Consider the following 23,105-nt stretch of genomic DNA (forward strand, 5'->3'; position numbering starts at 1 on the left):
GAAGCCAGTCATGAAGCCGAACAGTTTATAACATTTTAAGGAAAATTGCATCGCTCTAGACAAAATATAGTTTTGCCAAGACATTACATTACTGGACAGAAACGCTCAATATAAGCATTGAACTCATACTGGGCAATGGTGAAGTCAATGCAGCTACTTTGCAGTTGAAGATGATGTGTGCAGAACAGGACTTCCAAGGCCAAAGCCAAAGTCACCCCCACCCATCAGTGTGGCCTGTGTGAGAGAGAGGGACAGAGTTGAGTTGATGTTCCTGAACTCTGTCTCCACAAGAACAAACCTCCCATGATTTCAGGGACGTGTTCTCATCTCCAGAACCTTGACTGGGCTTCATCTGCCCCAAATCTTCATCCTTCAAATAAAATCAGTCAGAGCAACAAGAGAAATTATCATCAACGTTCTCGATGCAACTGACATTCTCACCTTCATGAGTGGAAGAGAAGAGCTCTGCTGAAGGCAGATGAAGGTGAGTACAACAGCGACAGCAGCAAGAACATGAAAGATCTTCATGTTTGTCTGATGGAGTGTTCCAGTGAGTGACGTCTTGGACTGGTGCAGTTTTATACCCAGAGAATCGGCTGTGTCATCACTCATTTGTCATAGATCAATAGTCTCTTGGTACAAATCCATGTAATAACCGTTTTCATTTCGATAATGAAGCAGGCAAACTAGTTCATCCAGCCTGCAACTAAAAAGCCGATGAAACTATGGAAGTCTGCGGACATCAGGGTCCAAAGGCTGAATGTCTTCTAGACTTAAAACATGAATGGATGACAGTGTTAGTCACAGCTGTGGTGTGGTGTCATGGCGCTTCCATACAACCTGATGAGCTGGTGACGCATCCTCACTCATATATTGACGTTGAATAAGTTGCCTTTTGCATCTCATGTTGAGAAAACAGGCAGTCTTCAGTGTTGCATGTTGGCACATTGGCAGTGCATTTGGATAGGGCACTGAGCAACGCAAAAATACCTCCATCCAATCTAACAAGGGAATAGAAACAGGCTCTGACAGCACTCCAGAAGGACAGAAATGTCACTATCCTACCAGCAGACAAAGGCAGATGCATGGTGGTTATGATCACTATTGACTATCACAGTAAGATGGAAAGGCTGTTAAACGACAAAGACACATATGAACCCGTAAAAAGGCATCCCACCAACCCATACAAGAAGATGGCGATTGACTGTCTGCAAAGACTTGAGAAGTCCAAATCTTTGGACCGTTTCCTTTACGACCGCTTACACCCAGGGGAAGACATCCAGTGCATTTATGGTCTCCCTAAGGTCCACAAGGCAGGAGCGCCTTTAAGACCTCTTGTCAGCAGCATTAACTCTATAACATACAGCACTGCCAAACATCTAACACACAAAAGAGTCCGGGAACTAAACTAGATGTGGATGAGACTATGCTCTCATATGATGTCACATCCCTTTTCACATGTATCCCCACCAACGAAGCGGTGGCCGCGGTAAGACGGAAACTCTTCCACGATGTCAGTCTACCTGACAGAACCAGTCTCTCACCAGAGAACATATGTGAATTGTTGGATGTTTGCCTCACCACAACCTTCTTATACAATGGATCCTTTTAGAGACAAAAACACGGTTGTGCAATGGGCTCCCCACTGTCACCCATAGTTGTGAACCTGTACATGGAAGAAGTTGAGAACACTGCTTTGGCTTCATACAAGGGCACAATCTAATCTAAAATGGATGAAGTTGAACCCTTCACACAACACATCAACGTGGTAGAAAAATTCTTAAAATTCACCCGAGAAGATGTGGAAAACAACAGACTACCTTTTCTGGACTGTGCTGTTAACATTGAAGCAGACAAGAGCCTCAACATGGAGGTGTACAGGAACCCAACATACACCGACCAAAACCTCCCGTTTGACTCTCATAACCCACTACAACAAAAACCTAGGGGGAGAGAGACGGAGCAGAATCACATCAGAAATGCCCTTCAAAAATGTGGCTACCCCAACTGGGCATTTACCGAAACATCAAAGGGGAACACAAAGGACAAGGAAAACAATGTCCAGCGCCGTAACGGCATCATTAGGTCATCATAAGACAGAAACTCGTCCACCCCAAGGACAAAACGCCTCACCACAAAAGGAGTAATGTGGTTTAAGCAGTCCAGTGCAGCCACGAGTCCCAGACCTTTACATTGGAGAAACTAAACAACCTCTCCATAAACGAATGGCCAAACACAGGAGAGCCAACTCCTCTGGTCCAGACTCAGCAGTCCATTTAGATCCAGAGGACAAGAAACACGCTTTTGAAGACAGCAATGTCTGCATTTTGGCGAAAGAAGACCGGTGGTTTGAAAGAGGAGTGAAAGAGACCAATTTTTGTCAAAGTGGAAAAACCCTCTCTAAACAGAGGTGGAGGACTGAGACACCATCTTTCATCCTCATACAATGCTGACCTAAACACCCTCCCCAGGCAGATTTAGCCATTGATCTAGAGAGGTCCTTCACACCTGTTCAGCGTGGTATCAACATCTGAATAGTCCCAATTGCCACCTGGGCTACATTCAGCACTTGCATTAATGGACCATTAATACCCATCCTCAATGGGTGGGGACCCATAAGCACATCTCCATCAGCATAATGCTGACTCTTGTCACCCATCACACGGGACTGGCTCCACCCCTGTCCATTCACACCTTTGCCCTCAACTGGCCCAATATGAGCCTGAGCTCCAACCCAGCTCATCAGAACTGAAGAAGCCTGCTGGATAGGAGGCGAAATGTTTTCTTTCCCAGTAACTTATTAGTCAGTTATCCAACAACTTCACTGTCCAAACCCATATCAATGATATTACCCAGAATGCACCTTGGGACATGTCAACAACCAACTATGCAAAATAAGTATGTAATGGAGTGTGAAACAAGCCAGTGATGAAGCCGAACATTTTATTGAATATTTTAATAAGAACTTCCATCTGTCTGGACAAAACGTAGTTTTGCCAGGTCATAACATTACTTGACAGCAGCACACGATATAAGCATCGCACACATGCTGGACAATGGTGAAGAAGAAAGTCATTGCAGCTACAATGTAGCGTCAGTGTGTGCGTGTACCAGATGATGAGTGCAGACCAGGACTTCCAGAGCCATAGCTTACCTTGGGACATGTCAACGACCGACGATGCAAATTAGAATATAATGGAGTGTGAAAGAAGCCACTAATGTGACCAACATTTTATTGAATACTTTAATGACAACTTCCATCAATCTGGACAATAGGTAGTTTTTCCAAGTCGTTACATAACTGGTCAGGAGCACTCGATATAAGCATCGCACACATGCTGGACAATGGTGAAGAAGAAAGTCAATGCAGCTACTTTGTTGCAGCATATGATGTGAGCTGAACATATCTTCCTGAGCCATAGCTCCCTCCACCCACCGACATGCCCTGTGTGAGAGAGAGACAGACTTGAGTTGATGTTCCTGAACTCTGTCTCCACAAGAACAAACCTCCCATGATTTCAGGGACGTGTTCTCATCTCCAGAACCTTGACTGGGCTTCATCTGCCCCAAATCTTCCTCCTTCAAATAAAATCAGTCAGAGCAACAAGAGAAATTATCATCAATGTTTTTGATGCAACTGACATTCTCACCTTCATGAGTGGAAGAGAAGAGCTCTGCTGAAGGCAGATGAAGGTGAGGACAACAGAGACAGCAACAGTGACTTTTGCTGCGGCTGCTGCTCTTCTGGAGGCTGTGGGGTCTGCTGCAGCTTCTGAGGAGTCATCAACAGCAACCTGGAGAAGCCTTTTGTTATTGCAGCAGTGCAAACCCTTGTGTCAGTAAAAACATGCAGTTTGGAGTGGAATGTTTTCATTAAAACTGGATTCAAAGTGAAAATGATTGATTATTTCCACTTTTTTTGTGAGCAATGTTTTCTTTTGTTGGTCTGCCATGACTGTTTAAAAAAGTAGAAAAAAGTGAGTCAACAAGATAGAGGTTATTTTAATGGAATCCAAATTTTACCACCACAAGACAACATTTTTCAATAAATGTATGACCTCAATGACATTCATAAATTCAAATAAAATACAATCAAACAAATCAAAAAAAGCCAAGTACAGTATATATATATATATATATAATAAAACAAAACAAAATGAGAAAAACAAAAATTAAAATAACCTTAAGGTATAAGAAACATGAAGAGACAGATGAAATGTTCAGCAATGGGTCTTCTGTAGAAGGAAATCAATTGGGGAAAAAGAGGAATAACAAAAACTGCTAACAATCAAAGGATCATGTCTGTGGAGGACATGAGGCAATAAAAATTGCTGTTCCCTTTGAAAGTCAGATCACCTGAAGTGAGACTCTGAAACTCATTTATGACCAAAACTGAGGCCAAGAAGTTGCGACACAATATCACTGTGTGTTCCTCTCATCACAGCTGAGAACAGCGTGCTGCACTGTAGGGTGTTCACAAAATCGCAAACAATTCTTGGCAACTAAATAATTCTCATTTCATCCGGATGTTTTGAAACACTGAGATGGAATGGTACAAACAGAACAGCTTGTTTGACGCAACAGACCTCAGCACTGCTGTAGTTTTTGGTGTTGCGCAAGACTTCCTGGAAGTTCCGCTGCTGAACTGTGACCTGCAGGTATTTCATTAACTGTCTCCAAACGTTCAGTTCGAAAACAAGGGGATTTCACTTGGCCCTGATCTGCAGAATTTTGCACAAAAACATAGTCATGATCAGGAATTAAATATTACACCACTTTCAGGTACAAGGCCAGTAAAAATATGTGAATGCAATCTCCAATATTAAAAAATAGGCTATGTTTTATTAGACACCATTTTTCTAACGTCAACTATTTCACCAAATTCAAGCAAGTTTTACATGGTTCTCTGACTAAGAAAAGAAAGAAAATTATTTCTTGTTTATATTGCACCATTACAGCTCAGAAATGGCACATGCTTGTCACACTCTGTTTTACTTTTCTTTGTTTTTTTTTCTGTGCAGAGCGGGACCCAAGTGTGTGTGCTGATCAGGTCGACCAAACCATCTACAAATGTGTGTGTCACACATTTTTGAATGAGACTGGGTTACACTGACACATGCTCATGGAGTTTCTAATGTGAAGGTCAGTACACTTGCACTGGCAAGGAGAAAACAGAAAAGCACATGGCAGTCAACACAATCCAACTAAAAACTCAACAAACGTGAGGATCATCTGGAACCCAGGAGCATTGAAACACAGCTGAACTGTTTGCTGGGTGGTGGCAGCTGTGTGTCATTCACTGTCAAGTGAACCACAGTGGAACAGGCACATCCTAAGTAAAACCAGTACAAAGTTCACTACAAATTCAGCATTACATAAAAAAAAAACAATTGCACCACAGCACAGACACTGCTCTTCAAGATTCAAATGATCTTGTTCATGTTCTTGACTCCACGTTCCAAGCCTACCGTGTGGAAGTCACAGCAGAAATCAAGACACTGTGAGCCTGTGAAGAGTGTCGCCACTGTCTCTAGTCCGGAGCAGGCAGGAGTGACATCTAGCTGAGTCTTGACCTGTAGTCCATCTGCTTCACGTGTTGATGGTGCTCTCCACACCTTGGGCGGAACAAGTGGTTATGTGACTTACATCTATTGTACCAGTCTGCCTCTAAACCTAACCCTACCGCTTGGCGTGCTTGAACATGAAAATCCCAGTGGATCAGAATCATTGCTGTCTATCATTATCATGATACCGTTTCAACTTCAGCAAGTCTTCATCACGTCTAGATGCCTAAATGTGTTGCTAAAGTTCAGGTGACCTCTGTGTTCTGTTACAAGGGACGAATTGACCTCAGGACGAGCTCTGCATTAAAATTATTTTTAAATGTTCGTAATGTCGAAGGTGTATCTCTTAAAATATGTGAAAATATTCCATGTACATTGAATGACCAACATGGACAAAGAACTGAGCTGGACCTGCGAGTCCCTTCTGGTTTCAGATGGTCATAAATGTCAGTCAATTAAGTATTTCCAGCAGCTTCAACAAACCATCAAAATTTGTCACTTCAAAACAAAACTGACTCACATGTCTTCATGGTGAGACATTGTTGCATTTCAGCTTGTGAATTGTGAACACAATGCCACATAAACTCCTGAGATGTTGAATGAGCGCCGTCACTGTTTATGCGTGGAGATGTTCTCTAGCTCCATCAGTTTGTACGTTTGCTCTATTTTCTTGTTCATAGTTTTATTAATCCAGTAGGAGTTAACTGGTGTTTAAGTATTTATAAATCACAGTGAAAAAACACACTTCTTCATCGTTCAAGACGACAGCGTGCCATGGTTAAAAAGCCGCTCTGTGGAGTCTGTCAGTGGCACTGTTTGTAGTGTGCAGTACCTCACCAGCCCCATGATCCGTTGCAGGCTTTTCTAATGTCAAATATTTCACCAGCTTCAGGTGAGTTTTACATGGTTCAGCTCTGACTAAAAAAAAAAACCCTTCATTGAATTATTATTCATAAATCGTAAAAGTATTTCTTGTTTATATTGCACTGTAACAGCTTGTAAATGGCACATGCTTGTCACACTCTGTTTTATTTTGTTTGATTTTTTTGCTGTGCAGAGCAGGAAGTGAACTACTGAAACATGTTTCTACCTGCAAACACTGCAGACTATAATAGGTCCCTGTTAAATAAGGATGAAAATTATGGTCATTCTTTAAGGAAGGAGTTGAAGTTCCTGGAGGTCACATGATCATGATCCGTTTTTTTTTTTTTTTTTTTTTAAACCGTGCGTGCCAGCGTTTTGGCTGTCGCAGCTGAATCACCGGTGTGACCTTTTGACCTGACAGAGCAAGCACAGTCATTTTGGGAAGACCACTTTGGTTGCATCATTGTGGCCGCGTTTTGACTCCTGCTATTGTGTTACACCTCATGGGCAGGAAAACCTCAGAGGTCACGTGGATGTCACTGCAAGAGCCGTTGAGGAGGGTTTGAATTGTTGAATTAAATCAATTCCTGTGACAGGCAGAACAATGGCAATGCTCTAGCTACCATTTAACACACAAATGAATTACAGTTTCAGCAGCCGACGTTGGCTCGCACATGCACAGACTTCCAGACTGGAGCCTGGCGGACTGATCCCACACCGGCTCACGGGGGGTTCAGCGTCGTGCCAGGCCTGACTCGCGCCCAGACGGATGCCCGTTATACGCCCCCGTACACGCAGAGCTGCTGCCAAAAACCACACAAGGAGATAGTAAATGAGACGAGGAAGGTTTTTGTTCTGCCTCCTCACACACATGCACACATGACTTGTTTTATCCGCTTCTAAACCACACACAAAACACACATTGGGCACACACATTGCCTCAAGTCGCGGTTAAAAGGCCTGTGCCGTCTGAATGTCCCTATACTGGCACTGCAACAACATCAGAACTGAAGCATGACATCATTCATCTCTTTAAGAGCAGCAGTTGTGACTTTCTTTTTCTTCTGCGAAGGCAAGGAAACAGCGTGATTGATGAGGTGACTAACTCATCCACTTTACCAGCCGCTTTGTCATAAAAAATGAAATGTCAAATGAAAGTTCCAATTGGGAGCAGGCCAGATTCCTCATGAATAATAGCAGCTGTAATGCTGCTAATTGAACTGTTTTATGAGACTTTCCATCAAGGTGAGTTATCTGATGACACGTGAGCGCAGACTGATGTATTGCTGCCGGCTTCTCTCTCACACACAGACACAGCACATGCTCCTTATTTAAAATAAAAAAAAAATATGGAGGCTTGTGACTCGCTCTCTGGTGCCACCATGAGGCGGATGCGCTGCAAATGCTTAAAAAAATAAGATACAAGTGAACTGCATTGACGAAATAAAAAGTCCAAAATAAATAAATAGTCTAAAATACTTAAATTCAAAATAAATAAATAAAAAACATTCAATTGTTATCAATGAGACAGATGCTCCACAAATTAAAGGTATTTTTATTCTATCACTTCTTCCAAATAGCAGCAATTTCTTTGCGCGCTACACTGTACGCCACTGCCCTCTACTGGCCAGGTGAAAATACATAAAACAAACTTACACATATGAAGCACTGCTTATCCGACGGTGTTAATACATTAAAGATGGTCCAAATTAATTTTTATTTCATTATAAAAATAACTGTAAATGCGCAAATGACATTTGTGTCTTGAATTTTGACCTTGTGTTTGTAGGTTTACACCAACAAAATATTCAAAGGGTCACTGAAAACCCCATGGTAAAGGGTCCAAATCTGGCCCACAAAGTCATTTCAGCTATATCAATACACTCATTGTTCAATTCATAAAAAGAAGCATGTTAATTGTGTAACTGATTATGTGTTCAAGATGAACAGACTGGTGTTCAAGCTTAGCTGTGAAACAGACAAGCAAATGGGAAGAATTATTCTCAAATAAATTCAAATAAATTGAGCTCTGTAAAATAATTTGATAAATAACTGTACAGCAGATGAATGTCTGTGCTTCAAATAAACTCTGACTGTGTCCTGCCATTTAATCCAGTGGTGTAGGAGAAGAATCTATGTCTTTTGAACCTTCACACTGAAGAGCCTTATGCTAAAACCATCCATCAGTTTTCAGACAGACAGTGATACTACCTGTCCTGGTTGTTCCCTCCTGGACAGTGCAGCTGCCTAGATTCCTTTAATGTTCTGTGCATGTGGATATTGTCCTGGAAAAACAAGGATTCTTTTTTACTCCCGACTAAAACAGAGTCGGGGAGCATGACCGTGAAATTGTACCACTTTTTCAACCCCAGATTTTTCTCTGAAGCTGTTGAAAGTTGACTATAACATTGTTCAGGAATCAGCGATGATCCCGCCTGCAGCCATATGTCACACGCTAACTGTTCCTTGCCTCTAAACCATGACTCATCGCTGAAGTTAATCACTTAAACCAGCGATAACAGAAAGCGAAGGCTCCAGTGCAGGTCACACTCCACGGCAAAAGCCTGGCTGCCATTCACACACGCTGACACAACAACACAATCAAGGCTGGGAAACACTGGCACGAGGTCAAGACCTCCCCTGCTTGCTGAGTTGATTAAACACACACGGCCCAACACCGGCCGGGGATGATGACTCGGTTGCTCTCAGTGGGAGCATCACTGACCCCGGATCAGCAAAGTGAAGCGTAGGTGCCCAAACACCATTTCCACCTACACACAGGGGCCTCGAGGAAGTGGCAGTATAATGCCTGCTTGTGCGTGTGTTTTTCAGTGTTTCCTGTTGAGACCCTCCAAGAGGAGGCAAAGGTTTCCTCAGAGGCATGGCACAGCATAATCCCACACCGAATAAAGGAGGGGATAAACATTCCTGGACAATGAGACCCTCCTTTACCCCCTACTGTACTCATAACCACTTAACTTTGTTTTCCCACAATGCAACACTTGGCTCAAGTGAAAAGCCCCCATTGGAAACGGAGCAGTGCCACTCCAGAGTAACATATCCCCTCTGTTTAAAGCCGCAAGTGTCAGCCATGGCTCAAATACATCCCTCCTGGGCCCTCGCTGAGCACATTACATCCAATTCAGCCGCTCTTTATACACTTTAATAAGACCTGTTTTCGATTTATTCTCCCTTGAAACCGGTAGTAACGCAGCTACCAGCACATATAAAATGAATGAATGGCCTCTGCTTGCCAGAGAGTCAGGCGGGGGAAAATAGGAATCCTGGTGGATTTGTCCATACCAGCTGGCTCTCGAGCCCAATATAATGCCTCTGCCCATGGCTCTGAAAGAGGAAATAGCTTGCCCGGCCCGTAATGTTTTTAAGGTGTGTAGCATGATTCAGCCTGGGTCATAAAGCCCTCGCATGTCACATCCTGTGCAGCAGGACCGACCCGCTCAGTCCTCAATCATGGTAACGTGAACAATGGCCGAGTATTGCGTCGAGATCCCAGTGCAAAAGTAAAATGAATTTTTTTCCGAACAATATACGATCCGTGCTCATGAGGGTAATATAAAGAACGTGGGGAAACACCGGTGTGTTCGTGTAAGCGATAAAAATCCCATGTAGCCACAAATGCACCTGCTGGCACAACGATAAACTCCGGCGCAGTTGTAAATAATCCCTCATTTGTCAAGCAGGAATTTAGAAGAAATCAGAGTGTAGTGCGCCCATGGGCCCTTGTCACGGAACTGCATACAGTGTGAAAGCTGGACAATAAGGCTCCAACTTGGCTTGCTAGTAACTTCTACAACAAAGGCCTTAAAAAGACAAGTCACTACCTTACAAGTGGCTGAGTTGAAGATGCTCATGTTTTCATTGAGAATGACTAGGAAGGACATGTTTAGAACAGGTATATCAGAGGGAAAGCTCATTCGGAGATGTTGGGAGACAAAGTTACAGACGTTGAGAGGAAAGACAGGGAACATGTTGGACGAGGAACGTTGGAAATAGAAGGACCAGGTAAAAGGAGAAAAGCAAGGCGTTCATTGAGGATCAAGCATATTAATATGCACTGCATTGCTGATATATTCCGCAATAGGAATATTACACATGTGGTGGAAAGTGCCATCAAATCCTTCATTTAATTTTTTTCTAACAGCAACACTGCCCCCATGGTGTCTGGTGATACTGCTCTGTTTGGTCCGTATCCTTAAGCTTCACAGAAGCATGCAGGATCACAGATGAAAATTGTGTTTTTCCCCAACCAACGCTCACGTCATTCAACAAACACACTTCATTTGAAAACTTAATAACAAGACGCTTACCTCTGTGCCCCACTGGGGTCCAATATCTTCTTAAAAGCCCCAGACATAAGAAGGATAGAGCCCCCTTTGAATGACCTTTGGGATTATAAAGTCAAAATTTGGCAACCTTATTAGAGAAAAAAAGTAGAGACAATGGAAAACATTTCCACCATTCCTGCTGTCTTGGTTCTCATAACACTGGTTATTGGTAGTTTCTGTTACGCCACTGGTGTACACACAAAACAATGACTCCGATTCAAAGCATGGATTTGGACGCATTCCGAAATGTTGATGATTTAAGTACAAAAAAACAGCCTCACATTTGAGCAAAAAAATACATATTAATGAAGCCGTTCTTGTCAACTGATCAGCGCCACATGGAGACACTTACATGTTCTGCAATTCTGACACTGCGAACAACATGTCAAAGACAAATGAATCAGAGAATGAAATATTTCCATAGTATTTTTTATTGACTTTAACCAGCAATATTAAAAATAAGTTTGAATAAAACGTAAAATCCAACTGGGGGATTTTTTTTTTTGTTAAATCACCAAATGTAAGAGAAGAAACAACATGACACCATCTTTTTCAACAACAATAACACAATACTGATGATTGTGAATGATACGAAAAAGCTTTTGGTTTCCTTTGATGTGTGGAGCAACCGTCTGAGGCAGAACAACTGTCAGGATTCCAGTGAGAGAATATAGAGCAGAAGTCACCGATGTTATCCTCTTAGTGTCTGACGGACACAGTGCAGAGTAGTTGCACTTATGCTCTCTAACAACCTGCCGTAAAGCCCAGATTGCGATCACTGATCTATACAGTGGCGGGCCCACTGGGTCATTTCCTGTTAGTGGTTTCACTTGTTGTGCCTTTGAAGCAGCCTTTAATAATAGGACCCAACAGAACTAATGAAAATGTTCCCTGTCAGATTAAAAGAGAGCTTCAGTCTCAGCCACTGAACCACATTTAGCTCAAAGACACACACGCGCACGTACACACACAGAAGTGGTTTACACAGAGCACACTGTTCTCTATGATGTGCGGATGACTGCTAACCCTCTTAACAACACTGAGAATGCCATCGGTGTCATGTTCCGCACTAAACCGGGGCGACGGTACAGAGTAAAGGTGACAGGAAACGAAGAGATCAATCCGATGCGTGACACGGTTTTGTTCGCACCCCTTTGTTCTTCCGTTGTCAGCTTTACAACTCGCACTTTAGTGGTGGTCCTGCGCTTAATGAATCCACTTCAGTGCAGTTCCTCGCCATAAGCCTGAAGGTTTAATCTCCCAGTCTGGAGCAGTGATAGTCTGGCCCAGGGGATGACATCTGTGAATCGTTCATTAACTTGTAACCAACAGCAGATGTCTTTGAAAACAACTCACTCCATCTAAGCCCCATTTAATTCCACAAAACAGTCATTTTTGCTTCGCTTCAGTCGCAGCTCAACCTGAATGCCAACGTCAAGTGAGCCAGCAACCAAACATATGCGCCATTAACTTCTCAAGGGTACCTGAAGCCCGGTCCGATTCTGAAGGTCCCCCACTAGCTGACCTATTGACCTTGTCACAGAAACGCTTCTCAAGTAATGAATCTTCAGCCGTTTTCATTAGTGGATGCAAAACAAAAGGCACCTTGTGTGCGGCATCACAAGCACCTTACGCACTTCAGCTGACATAAATTTAGAAAAAACTCTTTGGCAACACCAAGCCAAGAGGGCATTTCAACACTTGATCAACGTGTGGAGTTGTGTAACGGCACTGTAACTGAGGCCTCATCATTCTTGTCAACATCATAGGTGACTCACATTGACACACGTGAAAAAAATCTGTGGTCGATTCCAATGTATGTGTTGTGACCCGGGAAATATCAGAAGACACTTGTGTCCCACCAACGATCAAGAAGTTTGAGTTTCAAGCCAGAAATCTTTTGTGTTCACACATGGAAGTGGATGGAATGACTTGCAGTCCGGGTGCAAAAATACAAAAGAGAACTCACACAAATGAAAGGAATCCCACCACTGCTCATGGAACCAAAAAAGATAGAATAGAAGTAGATCAACATCAAATCAATGAATGTCGAAACTCCTCCCTTTGGTTCCTTCTCCCTAGTTCGACTCACTGAATGATTGACTACATTACATTGTAATTATTGAGCGGTCAGCTCCCCCTACATGGACTTTCTTTTATCGTCAATTATAGAGATGTTTTTTATTCGCGTCTGTCAGGACAAATTTGAATGGGGACTAAAACAGCACCATTATCCTTACATGGGTACACTACTTTAGATGGCCCAGTCAGCACCTTAAGCATGGAAAGAGGTTTAGCACAGACACAACATAAAAACATCCAGTTACCTTTCAAAATAAAACTTGCTCTGTTTGTAACACCGTCACAATTCCCTGTCTCCAGAAAGAACATCAGAGTAGAGGGTGTTCTTCAACTTGTCCAAAAGACAACTCGACAAAAGCTGATATTTGATGCCTTGAGAGTGAGTATTGACATCGAGCACAGTTACAAGTCAGCAGAGAGTAGCAAATTATTGCGTAAGATCGAACTTTTAAAATGCTTGTAAACAGCTTAGTCGGACTACAGGACCTGGATAACGTGGTTAATAGCTGGACTAAGCCTGCATGTATCCATGTAGCTCAACTATGACCGGACTGTGTGGCTGAGCTTCAGCTACGCAGCAGAAATAAACAGCTCCTCAGATTTGAAGATGGTCTAATAGCATGACATACGATCAAGAAGTCGTATGTGAAACTTGATGCGGCAGTGCTCCTCTGTCTGCGGTGAACACACAACAAACCTGATATCAGTTGTCATTCGTGAGAATGCTGATCTGCCGTAGATTTCTCTTCAACCACCTTCACTCAGGTTGAAGACGGCATAATTTGTTGGTTGAAGGAGAACCATTAGCATGGTTGCTTAGTTTGTCACTCCAATAATGTCGGCTCCATGATAGTGACTATGTTGATCTATCACTCCAATGCGCTAATTCTGGACCACTCAAGTTAAACTAGCTAATCCCTCAGCACGGCTCCAAACTGAGTACAACATAACAGTCTGAAACGGCTCCTCGCTACCTGTCAACTTTGAGTGTTCTTCCTCTACTGACTATTGAATCCGGAGCTCATGGCGCCACTTTTCATAATGGAGGTGACATTACTCATGGTCCGGGTTTCTCTCTACTCACTGCATGTAACACGGGCAAACATGACGTGAAATCAGACTTAGTTGACATGGGTAGCGCATGGGATAAAATAGATGACAAGGCAAGGCATGATATTTCCATTTCCTCCATCATGGCACATCAGCTCTCACTTTGCTGGTACGTGAGGCTGAGTGGCATAAGTGTGAGAAGCAGGCAGAAAAAAAGATCTTTCGTGACTCACGGTCAAAGCACTTAAGAGTAATGCTTTTTCAGCTTAAATGCTTAAGTTACTTTTACAAGAGTTTATACAGCGCTGCGCTTCACAGTCTACGGGTGATTAACATCGCATGCACCGGCTGCTCTATTAATGAGGAACTGCAGTTTGATGTTGCGAGAAAGTTGTCTTTTTTGTCCTTCAGCGGTGATGAGGTAGATTCTGTTGTTACATGAGAATAAGAGGCACTTTAAAAAAGACCAACTCGGTTGTTAGGAGCGTTTGAGGAGCTGCAAATTCATGGGAAACTTCGGTGGAAACAATTCACACATGATTAATATTAACTCACATTTTCTTTCCTGGTTTTGGTGCTTTGGAATTATTAAAATCGTGAATATTTATTAAAAAAAAATGTTTTTTCGCTGTTCAGTCTCATTAAGTGCAACACAAAATCTAGTGCCATGCAACAGGTTTAGGCAAGTGGGTCAGCGTGAAAATTAAAACATATGTTTGGTGACGTGGAAACAGACACTTCATCCAGGATAAAGTAGACTTTTTTAAAACCAGCCAGTGCAGAAGTCCTCTTTTTTATAAACAGTGTATAAACGGGTTTTCAGATGTTTTTGTGTTTGTGAGGTCCTGTTCCTATTTATGTTGATTCATTGAATTCATTTAGAAGATTGTGTGCTGCAAACTGTCTGAAATTGAACTGAAATTAATATGCAAAATGATGCATTTGCTGTTTAATAGCCATATTACAACTAAACACAAATTACAGCAGTTCCTTAAACCAAAGAAAACATTATTTTCAAATCAGAATTGTCAATAACTTTAAGAAGTGCTCACTGACCCTGTTACTGTTAACTCAAGCAATGGAACCTATGTACTTTTTCAAGTCTTTCTTACTTTAATAATCTTGTTTTGAGATAGAAAGTAATAATAATAATAATAATAATAATAATAATAATTATTATTATTATTATTATTATTATTATTATTATTATTATTACACTTGAAAACCTGAAAAGTTCTGGAAATATTGATGAGACACATAGAAAAAAACCCCGCTAAAAATAATGAAATAAAACAGTGTTTGTTCCTCATTGTTTCAGAGTTGCTACAGAAGATTGACAGAGGCTGCCACCTCAGGAACTTTGATATTCCGACGTGCTCTCGCTGTGATTCCGACGTCATTGGAGACCACCAGCCAAAACTATGGTTGAAAATGACATTGTGAGTTGAAATGCACCAGTTTCACAACTAAGGCGTCACATGTCGATTATCGTCAAGTGGACTTTTGGATACAACAGTGATGCAGAAGTCAGCCTTCCGTGTGACCCAGGGATCAGGACTGTGGCGATCTGGAGCGCCATCACTACATGCTGTTGGATGCCTACGAGCATGTATGGCACCTCACCCGGCCATCACCGGCACTCGCGGTGCCGACAAATATGTGCCGTGAAAGCTCATGATCTTATGAGGTACTGTACAAAGTTTCATACATATATACATTTTCAGTTCACCACCGTCATTGCTGTTCCAGGCTTCTTCTTTACCTTCCTTGTACTTGAAAAGAATCAATAAGCTCAAGTGGACGCGAGACAGACATCGAGCCTCAATAGATTCCTTCTGAAAGTAATATGAGTGATTTCAAGTTGTCAAACAGGAGCCCAAAGACTGTGGTCTGCGTCTACTGGACTGATATATTTGAGATGTCGCTTGATTCGTCCGCTACTGTGCCTCCACAAGCAGTCAGGGAGACTTTTCTTCCTCCACGTTCTGGGAAAAAGATGAAAGCCACTCTGTAAAACAGATATGGATCTGCAGACTTGAAGTATTAAGATGCAAAAAAAAAGGCATTGCATCACATGAGGAGGTGATGGATGGCGTGTGCGTGATGAAAGAAAGAAAGAGTGCCACAGCCAAAAACATGTTCGGGCATCACAGTCTGATGTCGGAGATGAATGAACCTCCAGTGACATGTGTTGGTTTGTTACCAGTCGTGAGGATACGTCATAGTGAATTACCAGGCCTTTACAGCGCTGTCATGGCGTTGAGGCCCAATTGAGCGTGACCAATCCTTTGGCTGGCGCTGGAACTTGTGTCATGCAGTGCGACGTGATGGATTTCACAAATGTTTTGGAACTCGTATAATTGCACACTGAAGTGAGACAAGGAAACAGCAGTTGGGGAGTTTAGCCACATATATATTATAGCCACAGACAATAATGAAAGATTCCATCATACAGTCACATGAAATGTATTTTAATAAAACACAATGTACACATATGCAGTCCTATGACCTTACTGTTGCTGGAGTCTACTTATAAAACCTAGAATATATATGAAAGCAGAGTTTATTTGTATTCTTCGTTGAAAGGGTGAACTCAGTAGATAAGGTCAAACGAATGCAATACAACATTGCGTGACACACACACACGCACGCACACACACAAAGCTTTTTTTCAGGTGTTAAAAATATGCAAAATATGTTTATAATATCCTCAACAAATATTTAAGCATATAGGAGTACAGAGGCATAAATCTCTCATGGAACCAAAAATAGTACAAAATAGAATTAATAAATAAATCAAATATATATATATTTAGATATATATATATATATTTATATAGCATATAAATGAAGAAGCTATGTGGCGGCTATGTTTAATATTTGTTTTTGCTCCTTTTTAATCTGCAGCTCGGTATTACAGCTTCTAAAACATTTCGAACGTAAACAGGTCAATACTGAAAATACAGTAAGAAGCTGTCGTAATTCAACTATGAACACTCTTTCGCCATGCTAGTTGAACAACTAAAATTATTCTTTTATTATCCACACTATACAGTTAGAGCGGTAAGCGGTCTGAACGTAAACAGTTTGTGCTGAGAATAAAATACTTTGCAACTAGGCATGGTAGTTTCTTTAATATTAACTCTCCAAAATGTACAGAACATAAAGGCCACACATTGGGAACACCGTCTCGACTTCGGGAGGAAAAGGCGCGGGTTTGTTTTACACATAAATAGAGCAAAGTCTCTTTCAGCTGAGATGCCTTTTTTTTCTTGTGTCCATCAGCATCATTCGCTTCAATCTTCTTCCATCCTCCCTTGTTTCCTCTCCTCCGTCATCTGCCTCCCCCACTTTCCCGCTCACCGTGCCAAACTCCTCACTAAATCTCCAGGCAACTTCCTTCTATCTGGCTCTCCCGCCCCCACGCTCTGGGCTCGCCCCTCTATCTTCCATCACCCTGGACGGTTAATGACATTGCTAATGACGGGAAATGAGTTCAGTAATGTCAACTGTAAAGGTCCACGAGGCAATGCGGGGGTGGGGGGAGCGGGAGTAGAGTCACCTGGACGCGTTGGGAGAGAAGCAGCGGGAGGCATGAAGTATGTGTTTAGTAGATCGGTACCGATGTCATACATAGAACTCTTGCGGTGGATGGTGAGTCATGGCCTTGGGAGTGCCGGGGTTGGTTGGGGGGCACACTGGGAGGCAGGAGAGGTTGTGGGGTTCGTGAGAGTCGTTGGTCAGAGTATGAGTGTAGCAGCAGCTAGCAGCTTCGCGTTGCTCCTTTGTTGGTGGGGTTGACTTCAGTCCTCATTGGCTGGGCCGCGCCGAGGCCAAGTGGTCGCTGTGCTGGTTCTGGGCCCGAAACCGCAGCCTCTGCTTGTTCTTCTTCTTTGGTTCTTTGGTTCGGTGTTTCCCTGAGCCTCCTGGAAGAGAAATCATTTCATCAATGTTGATCAATTCGACAACTCTTTTTAATAACCCATAATCAAACTGTAATGAATGCAGCGGTAGTCGGCGTATCACAGGCTTTTTGAAGGTTGATCGATGGCTTCCGATGGGAGAGGATGGACAGCGATACGGGACTTTATAAAATGATCAATGAAATTATACGGCCAGTCGGACAGTTAGCCCTCATAACCACGTTGACCTGAACTCGCTGTAAAAAGATTTTTGGCAACCCGGTTGCCATTTTGAGCTCTGTGCTCGCTGTTAAAGCAGTGTACTTATAAAACACTTAAGTATTGATCCACTGCAGCCAGTTTAATTTAACATGTCAGGCAGTTATAACTCAAGAAAAAGCACGTGACGTAGAACTAAATAACAGTCGTTAGAATGTCTAAGATGCGTTTTCCATTCATGAATGAAGTGGACGTAAAGGTGTTGAGGGCTGCCAGGGAAGGTATGTGATAATTCTTCAACTTTTTTTTAATTCCTTTTTTTATACAAATCCATTGTGCTTAGCAACACAGCACAACAGATGAATAAGCGAGTGTCGTGGGACCAAACCGGAGCAAGTCACAGGACTGGTCTAGGCCATCAGCACTTTTACACACCACTGTTACCTCCTAACAATTGAGCGAACGATGAATAGACTACAATCTCAAGAATTGTATTATTTCAATCACATCGATACCAACCCACTTGTATACTTGCGTGCATATTTTCAAGTACAAATCCTTTCTGTATTCCAGATAGTTGCTCATAAAATGTGCAAAAATGAAATGTATCACACATAATCTTGAGAGAGGACACTACAGTGCTGGACTTCTCGCAACAAGGGCACTTGACTATGCGAACTTCATTTAGAAGAAGAATTCAGTCAGAATGTCAGAAGTGCTCCTCTTGAAATACAAGACGCTTGTGCTCACTCTGACACTATCAATGGAGAAACAGGCAGAAGAGAACTGAAGCAAGCTACTTGGTTTATCCTTCAGCGATTATTATTTTTTTAATCTGTCAGAGACCAGAGCTGAGAAAAGACCCCACATGATAAAAGGAAGCAGGAATACTGCGAAAACACAACACGTAACACGGACATTTTTTTTTTAAATGGAAAAATCCCCAAACTAAATAACATTGGAACACAACGCTCAGAACTAAAGTCACGGTCACACATACCACTGGGACACTTGAATTAATGGAAACTAAAACTTTCCCTTTTGCTTCCTTCTGATGTCAGACCACGTCACAGTTCCAGTCAGAAGTGTTCTCCCACACACGCAAGTGTTTGATCAGAAATATTGAACAGATTTAGCATTTCCGATTATCAACTGCTTTCATCCGTTTAGTATCCTATGTCAGGAGTGGACAGCGGCTCTCAACTGGTGCAGCCCCGGGGCCTGTGGCGGCTAGTGAAAACAATTCTCAGGGGACACTGAGCCAGAATCATATTTACAACATCTCAATACATTTATTACATAATTTAATAAAAACAACAGCTTAAAAGGTGCTTATTCATCCTTGTACAGTTTTATAATACTCGGAATTCATGTTGTAATGAGTGTTTGGAGCTATAAAATCTCCAGCTATAAATTAATGTCAGGTAAAACCATTCAAATAGCAGTTCTCCTTATATTAGAAAATTATTATAGTAATTATAATAAAAGTTTTTTTTTTTTCTTTTCTTTTTTTGTTCAAAAGACCTAAAATAAATTTTAAAAAATGTTGTGAATAGTGTGTGAACATTAAACATATTGGTTTCAGAAAACTGGGTTCACAGTAAAGTACTCTACACATTACTCACCGTGTCAACAAAGATATCTATATGATCAACATTTTATTTAATAATTTATTTATTTTAGTTTCATCTCCAACTCCCGCGACTCGACCTGTCAGTCAGCCACACTTGACATCCCGGCAGTGTCGGCAGACTCTTGACAGACGCTTTGACAAGAGTCAATGGTAAAGATTTCTTTGTCCTGAGGAGGAAATACATCAATGATGCCACACACTGATGGACTTTTTGTTTGTATAATACTTATGTTGCTCTTCTAAAAGCATGGACCTATTGTTCAGAATATTATTATGGCTTTTGAACTTCTTATTTATTTAGTAATTCTCTAATGCCTTCAACATTTTCTGGCAAGCAGTGGGGCGCCGCCTTGGCGCCCTCTATAGACCAACCAAAATCATGTCAGAATTAATTTGTAGCACGAACCATATGTTCATGTTTACACACACACGTAATTTTCTTTCTTTTTTTTTTTTTTTTAAATACAGTTTATAGGCGGAGGACGGGGGAAACCTATACCCTATTTCCTCAACTCTGCCACGAACTGAGGCTGTTTACATAAAGAGGTCAGTCATATATGAAAAGAATCACATATCACATTGTGGCTTTCCTCACCATCTAGTCTGCACCCCAGGTTTGTGAAGAGAAGAAGTCTGTCCGCGCAGATACATAGAAGAAGTTGCATAACCTTCTTTCCAATCTGCTCCCCGAGCCCAAGGTTAATGCGTCCCAGGTTCCACTGGGTGGGCAAGGCATGTCGGGAACTGACTTCCTGCTCTCATGGAAGCTTGTGTGGTGTAGGTTCTGCACCCACAACTCTCTGTGACAGAGAAAACTCTGGCTACCGAACCGCAAGGCAGCAATCTGGCTGCCAAGGCCACAAATAAGATAACGAGGTGTGTGTGTGAGACGTGTGTGAAGGGGAGTAAGTGTGAGGGAATTTAAGGGGAAAGAAAATCTAATGGGGGAAAAAGTGGAGTAAAGCTTGGATGATGGAGACGCTATCTGGATCCCGAGCCAGTGCACTGAGAGACAGGCCGCAAAAAATCTCCCGAGAAAATATATCAACCGTCTTCTCCGTCTGAACGCTGCACTTGTTAGGTGTCTTCGGATGGAGCTCTTTCTCTCAAGAAAAGTCCGGAACAGTGTGTGAAATGGCCTTCCTTGGCATTTGGCCTTTTAAGCACCTTTAAAACACATGCGGAGAAAATTCTCAGGGCCAAGCCGTGAGGCCGAATCAAAAATATTCACCCGTTTAAGCCGACACGCATGAGGAGGCAAGATATTGCTCGGCTAATAGGGTCCCCCAATGAGTAATACAGATGCATGCAAACATCAAACCATCGCGGAGCTATTTCCTGCAATTCATCTAATCGGGTTATTTTTGAGTCACATCGCCAATCTGAAGCAATAAAGCTCCTCACACACAGCCCCCGGTTACAAATCACCCTGTGAAAGCGACTTAGGCATCGTTTCCATCAAGAATCTCATGCCCTTCCATTCGAGAATGTGGCCAGAAGACTTTGTACACTTGCTTATCTGATGGCTCTTCGGATACGCTGCTTGACCTACAGCACGATTGCGCTCGCCGCAGAAAATCTGGAGCGCAGAGACATTTGGCCTCAAGGTGTGTTTTCCTAATGGCTATTTGAAGGGGTAATTTTTATTCAAAACAGTGTTGCTAGGTGCCTGATAAACAGGGCTTTTACAGCGATCAACGCAATATGAACTACATCTGAGGGCAATAAAGAAAGCCGAGCTAAACTTCTTCAGTAAAACATGGAGCCCTTGTGGGCCATTCCTTGGATGCAAGGCCTGCAGAAAGAAAAAAAAAACAAAAAAAACATGCACAATTCACAGCAATTGCGTGAAAGGCTGCTTCTGAACTGGGCAGCTGTGAGTAAAGTTTTACATGCTCTGACGCTGTATTGGCTGCACCTGGACGCAGGACCGACATGCTAAAAGTGAGCCACACAAATGAGGTACAAATGAATGGCTTCTAAAACTCAGTTTGCACATTTTTGTTTTCCTTTCTGGAAATGTTTAAATGCAACACTGTGAAGCCGTCCGAGAAAATGACTGTTTTCAATTTGCCAGAACTCTTTAGTCCAAGTCCACCTGTTGTTCCCCGTAACCATGGAGCAACAAAGATGCAATTTTTAAAGCCAGACGTTTGTCTGAGAGCAATGTTTTTTCAATGGAAACCAGGCCAATGTATGGCCCAGGGGTCACACATGGCCGTTTGAGTGTATTTTTGCGGCCCACATGAGGCCACAGTGAAACTATTAACTACATACTGATCATGTAGAAACGTTTCTGAGAACTTTCATTTTCTAGTTTTGCAAATTCAATGACAAATATTAATTGTTAAAAAAATGTTTCCCCTGTTTTCTTTTGTCCTTTTTTGACAGTATTTCTTGTCCCTCAGAATGAATCCATACGAAAAAAAGTACCTTATATCGTTTTTGCCTTATTTTTAAGTAATTTGTCAATATTTCTTTTATGATTTACATTCCATAAAGTAATACAAAATTATATACATATACATTCAAACACTTTGAGGCAACCTTTAGAACGTTGCAAACATAGCAAAATCCGACTCATCACATTCTCACTAAGGCCGAACATTGTCAAGAGGACTTTTGCGGTACAGCGTGACACAGAAGTCAACCTTGCACGTTGCATGTCAACAGGTTAGACCTTCAATTGAGTCAAGGGTTTCCTCTCTTGTGGTATTTGGAGATGCCGTAAGGCAGCGCTTCCCCGAATGTCCAAAATGGTACAAAGGTCAGTTAAGAGAAGTCAGGTAGAGGTTAAACAAGGAGACAGCAATACGCTCTTGGAATATCACTACAAAAGTGAAGGCTCATGGTCACATAAGGTGCTATATATACCAAGTAGCGTCACTAATATGGTCATAATGTTGACTTACAACTGTCATTCCAAGCATCCTCATACCAAGTAAAAGAAAATGCAGTGGGTTGGCAAACTTTTGACTCAATAGAAAGTCTACCGTGTCAACACAGGATACACAAGTCCACTTGACGATAGTCAATATGTTTTGTCTTAGATGTGAGAATGTTTTATACCACTTGTTGATGTATTTTCTCGTGTCCCGTAATGGCTTTACGGGCCCCTCACAGTCACAGAATTCAATGCCCACCATCAGAAATTGTAACTGTAAAGTTCTCTTACGGCTTGTTCCGAGGTTGCAATCGCAGGTGAGTTGAGGGATGAGGAGAGAGGTGGTTTCGGCCAACTTCAGTGTGCTAACAAATGCTACAGCTTCACAGACAGATAACATGCAGAAGAAAACTTGAAGCACAAAGGCAATAATGTTCCTCCAACCACTTTCCTTCAGCCATGACTAATTACGCAAACCCTTTGCTTTTGATAATCTTTGTCAGGAAAAGAACATTTAATCCATTTTGAATTTCAGAGGAAATAAGTCCCTCACAGCAGCAC

At 42.1% G+C, this 23,105-nt stretch overlaps 1 protein-coding gene across 2 annotated transcripts in view; it reads right to left on the reverse strand.

Annotated features, from left to right (window-relative positions):
- Window positions 1–16,356: 16,356 nt before the first annotated feature.
- rspo2 (R-spondin 2) overlaps window positions 16,357–23,105 on the reverse strand; it is a 71,648-nt gene continuing 64,899 nt past the window's right edge. For both annotated transcript variants that reach the window (XM_053881321.1, XM_053881320.1), the window contains one exon: window positions 16,357–17,832. In XM_053881321.1, the coding sequence (XP_053737296.1) occupies window positions 17,717–17,832 (116 nt within the window). In that variant the 3' untranslated portion in view covers window positions 16,357–17,716. The remainder of the gene's footprint in view (window positions 17,833–23,105) is intronic.

The sequence above is a fragment of the Synchiropus splendidus genome, chromosome 12 (assembly GCF_027744825.2).
Source record: "Synchiropus splendidus isolate RoL2022-P1 chromosome 12, RoL_Sspl_1.0, whole genome shotgun sequence".
NCBI classification, from domain to species: Eukaryota; Metazoa; Chordata; class Actinopteri; order Syngnathiformes; family Callionymidae; genus Synchiropus; species Synchiropus splendidus.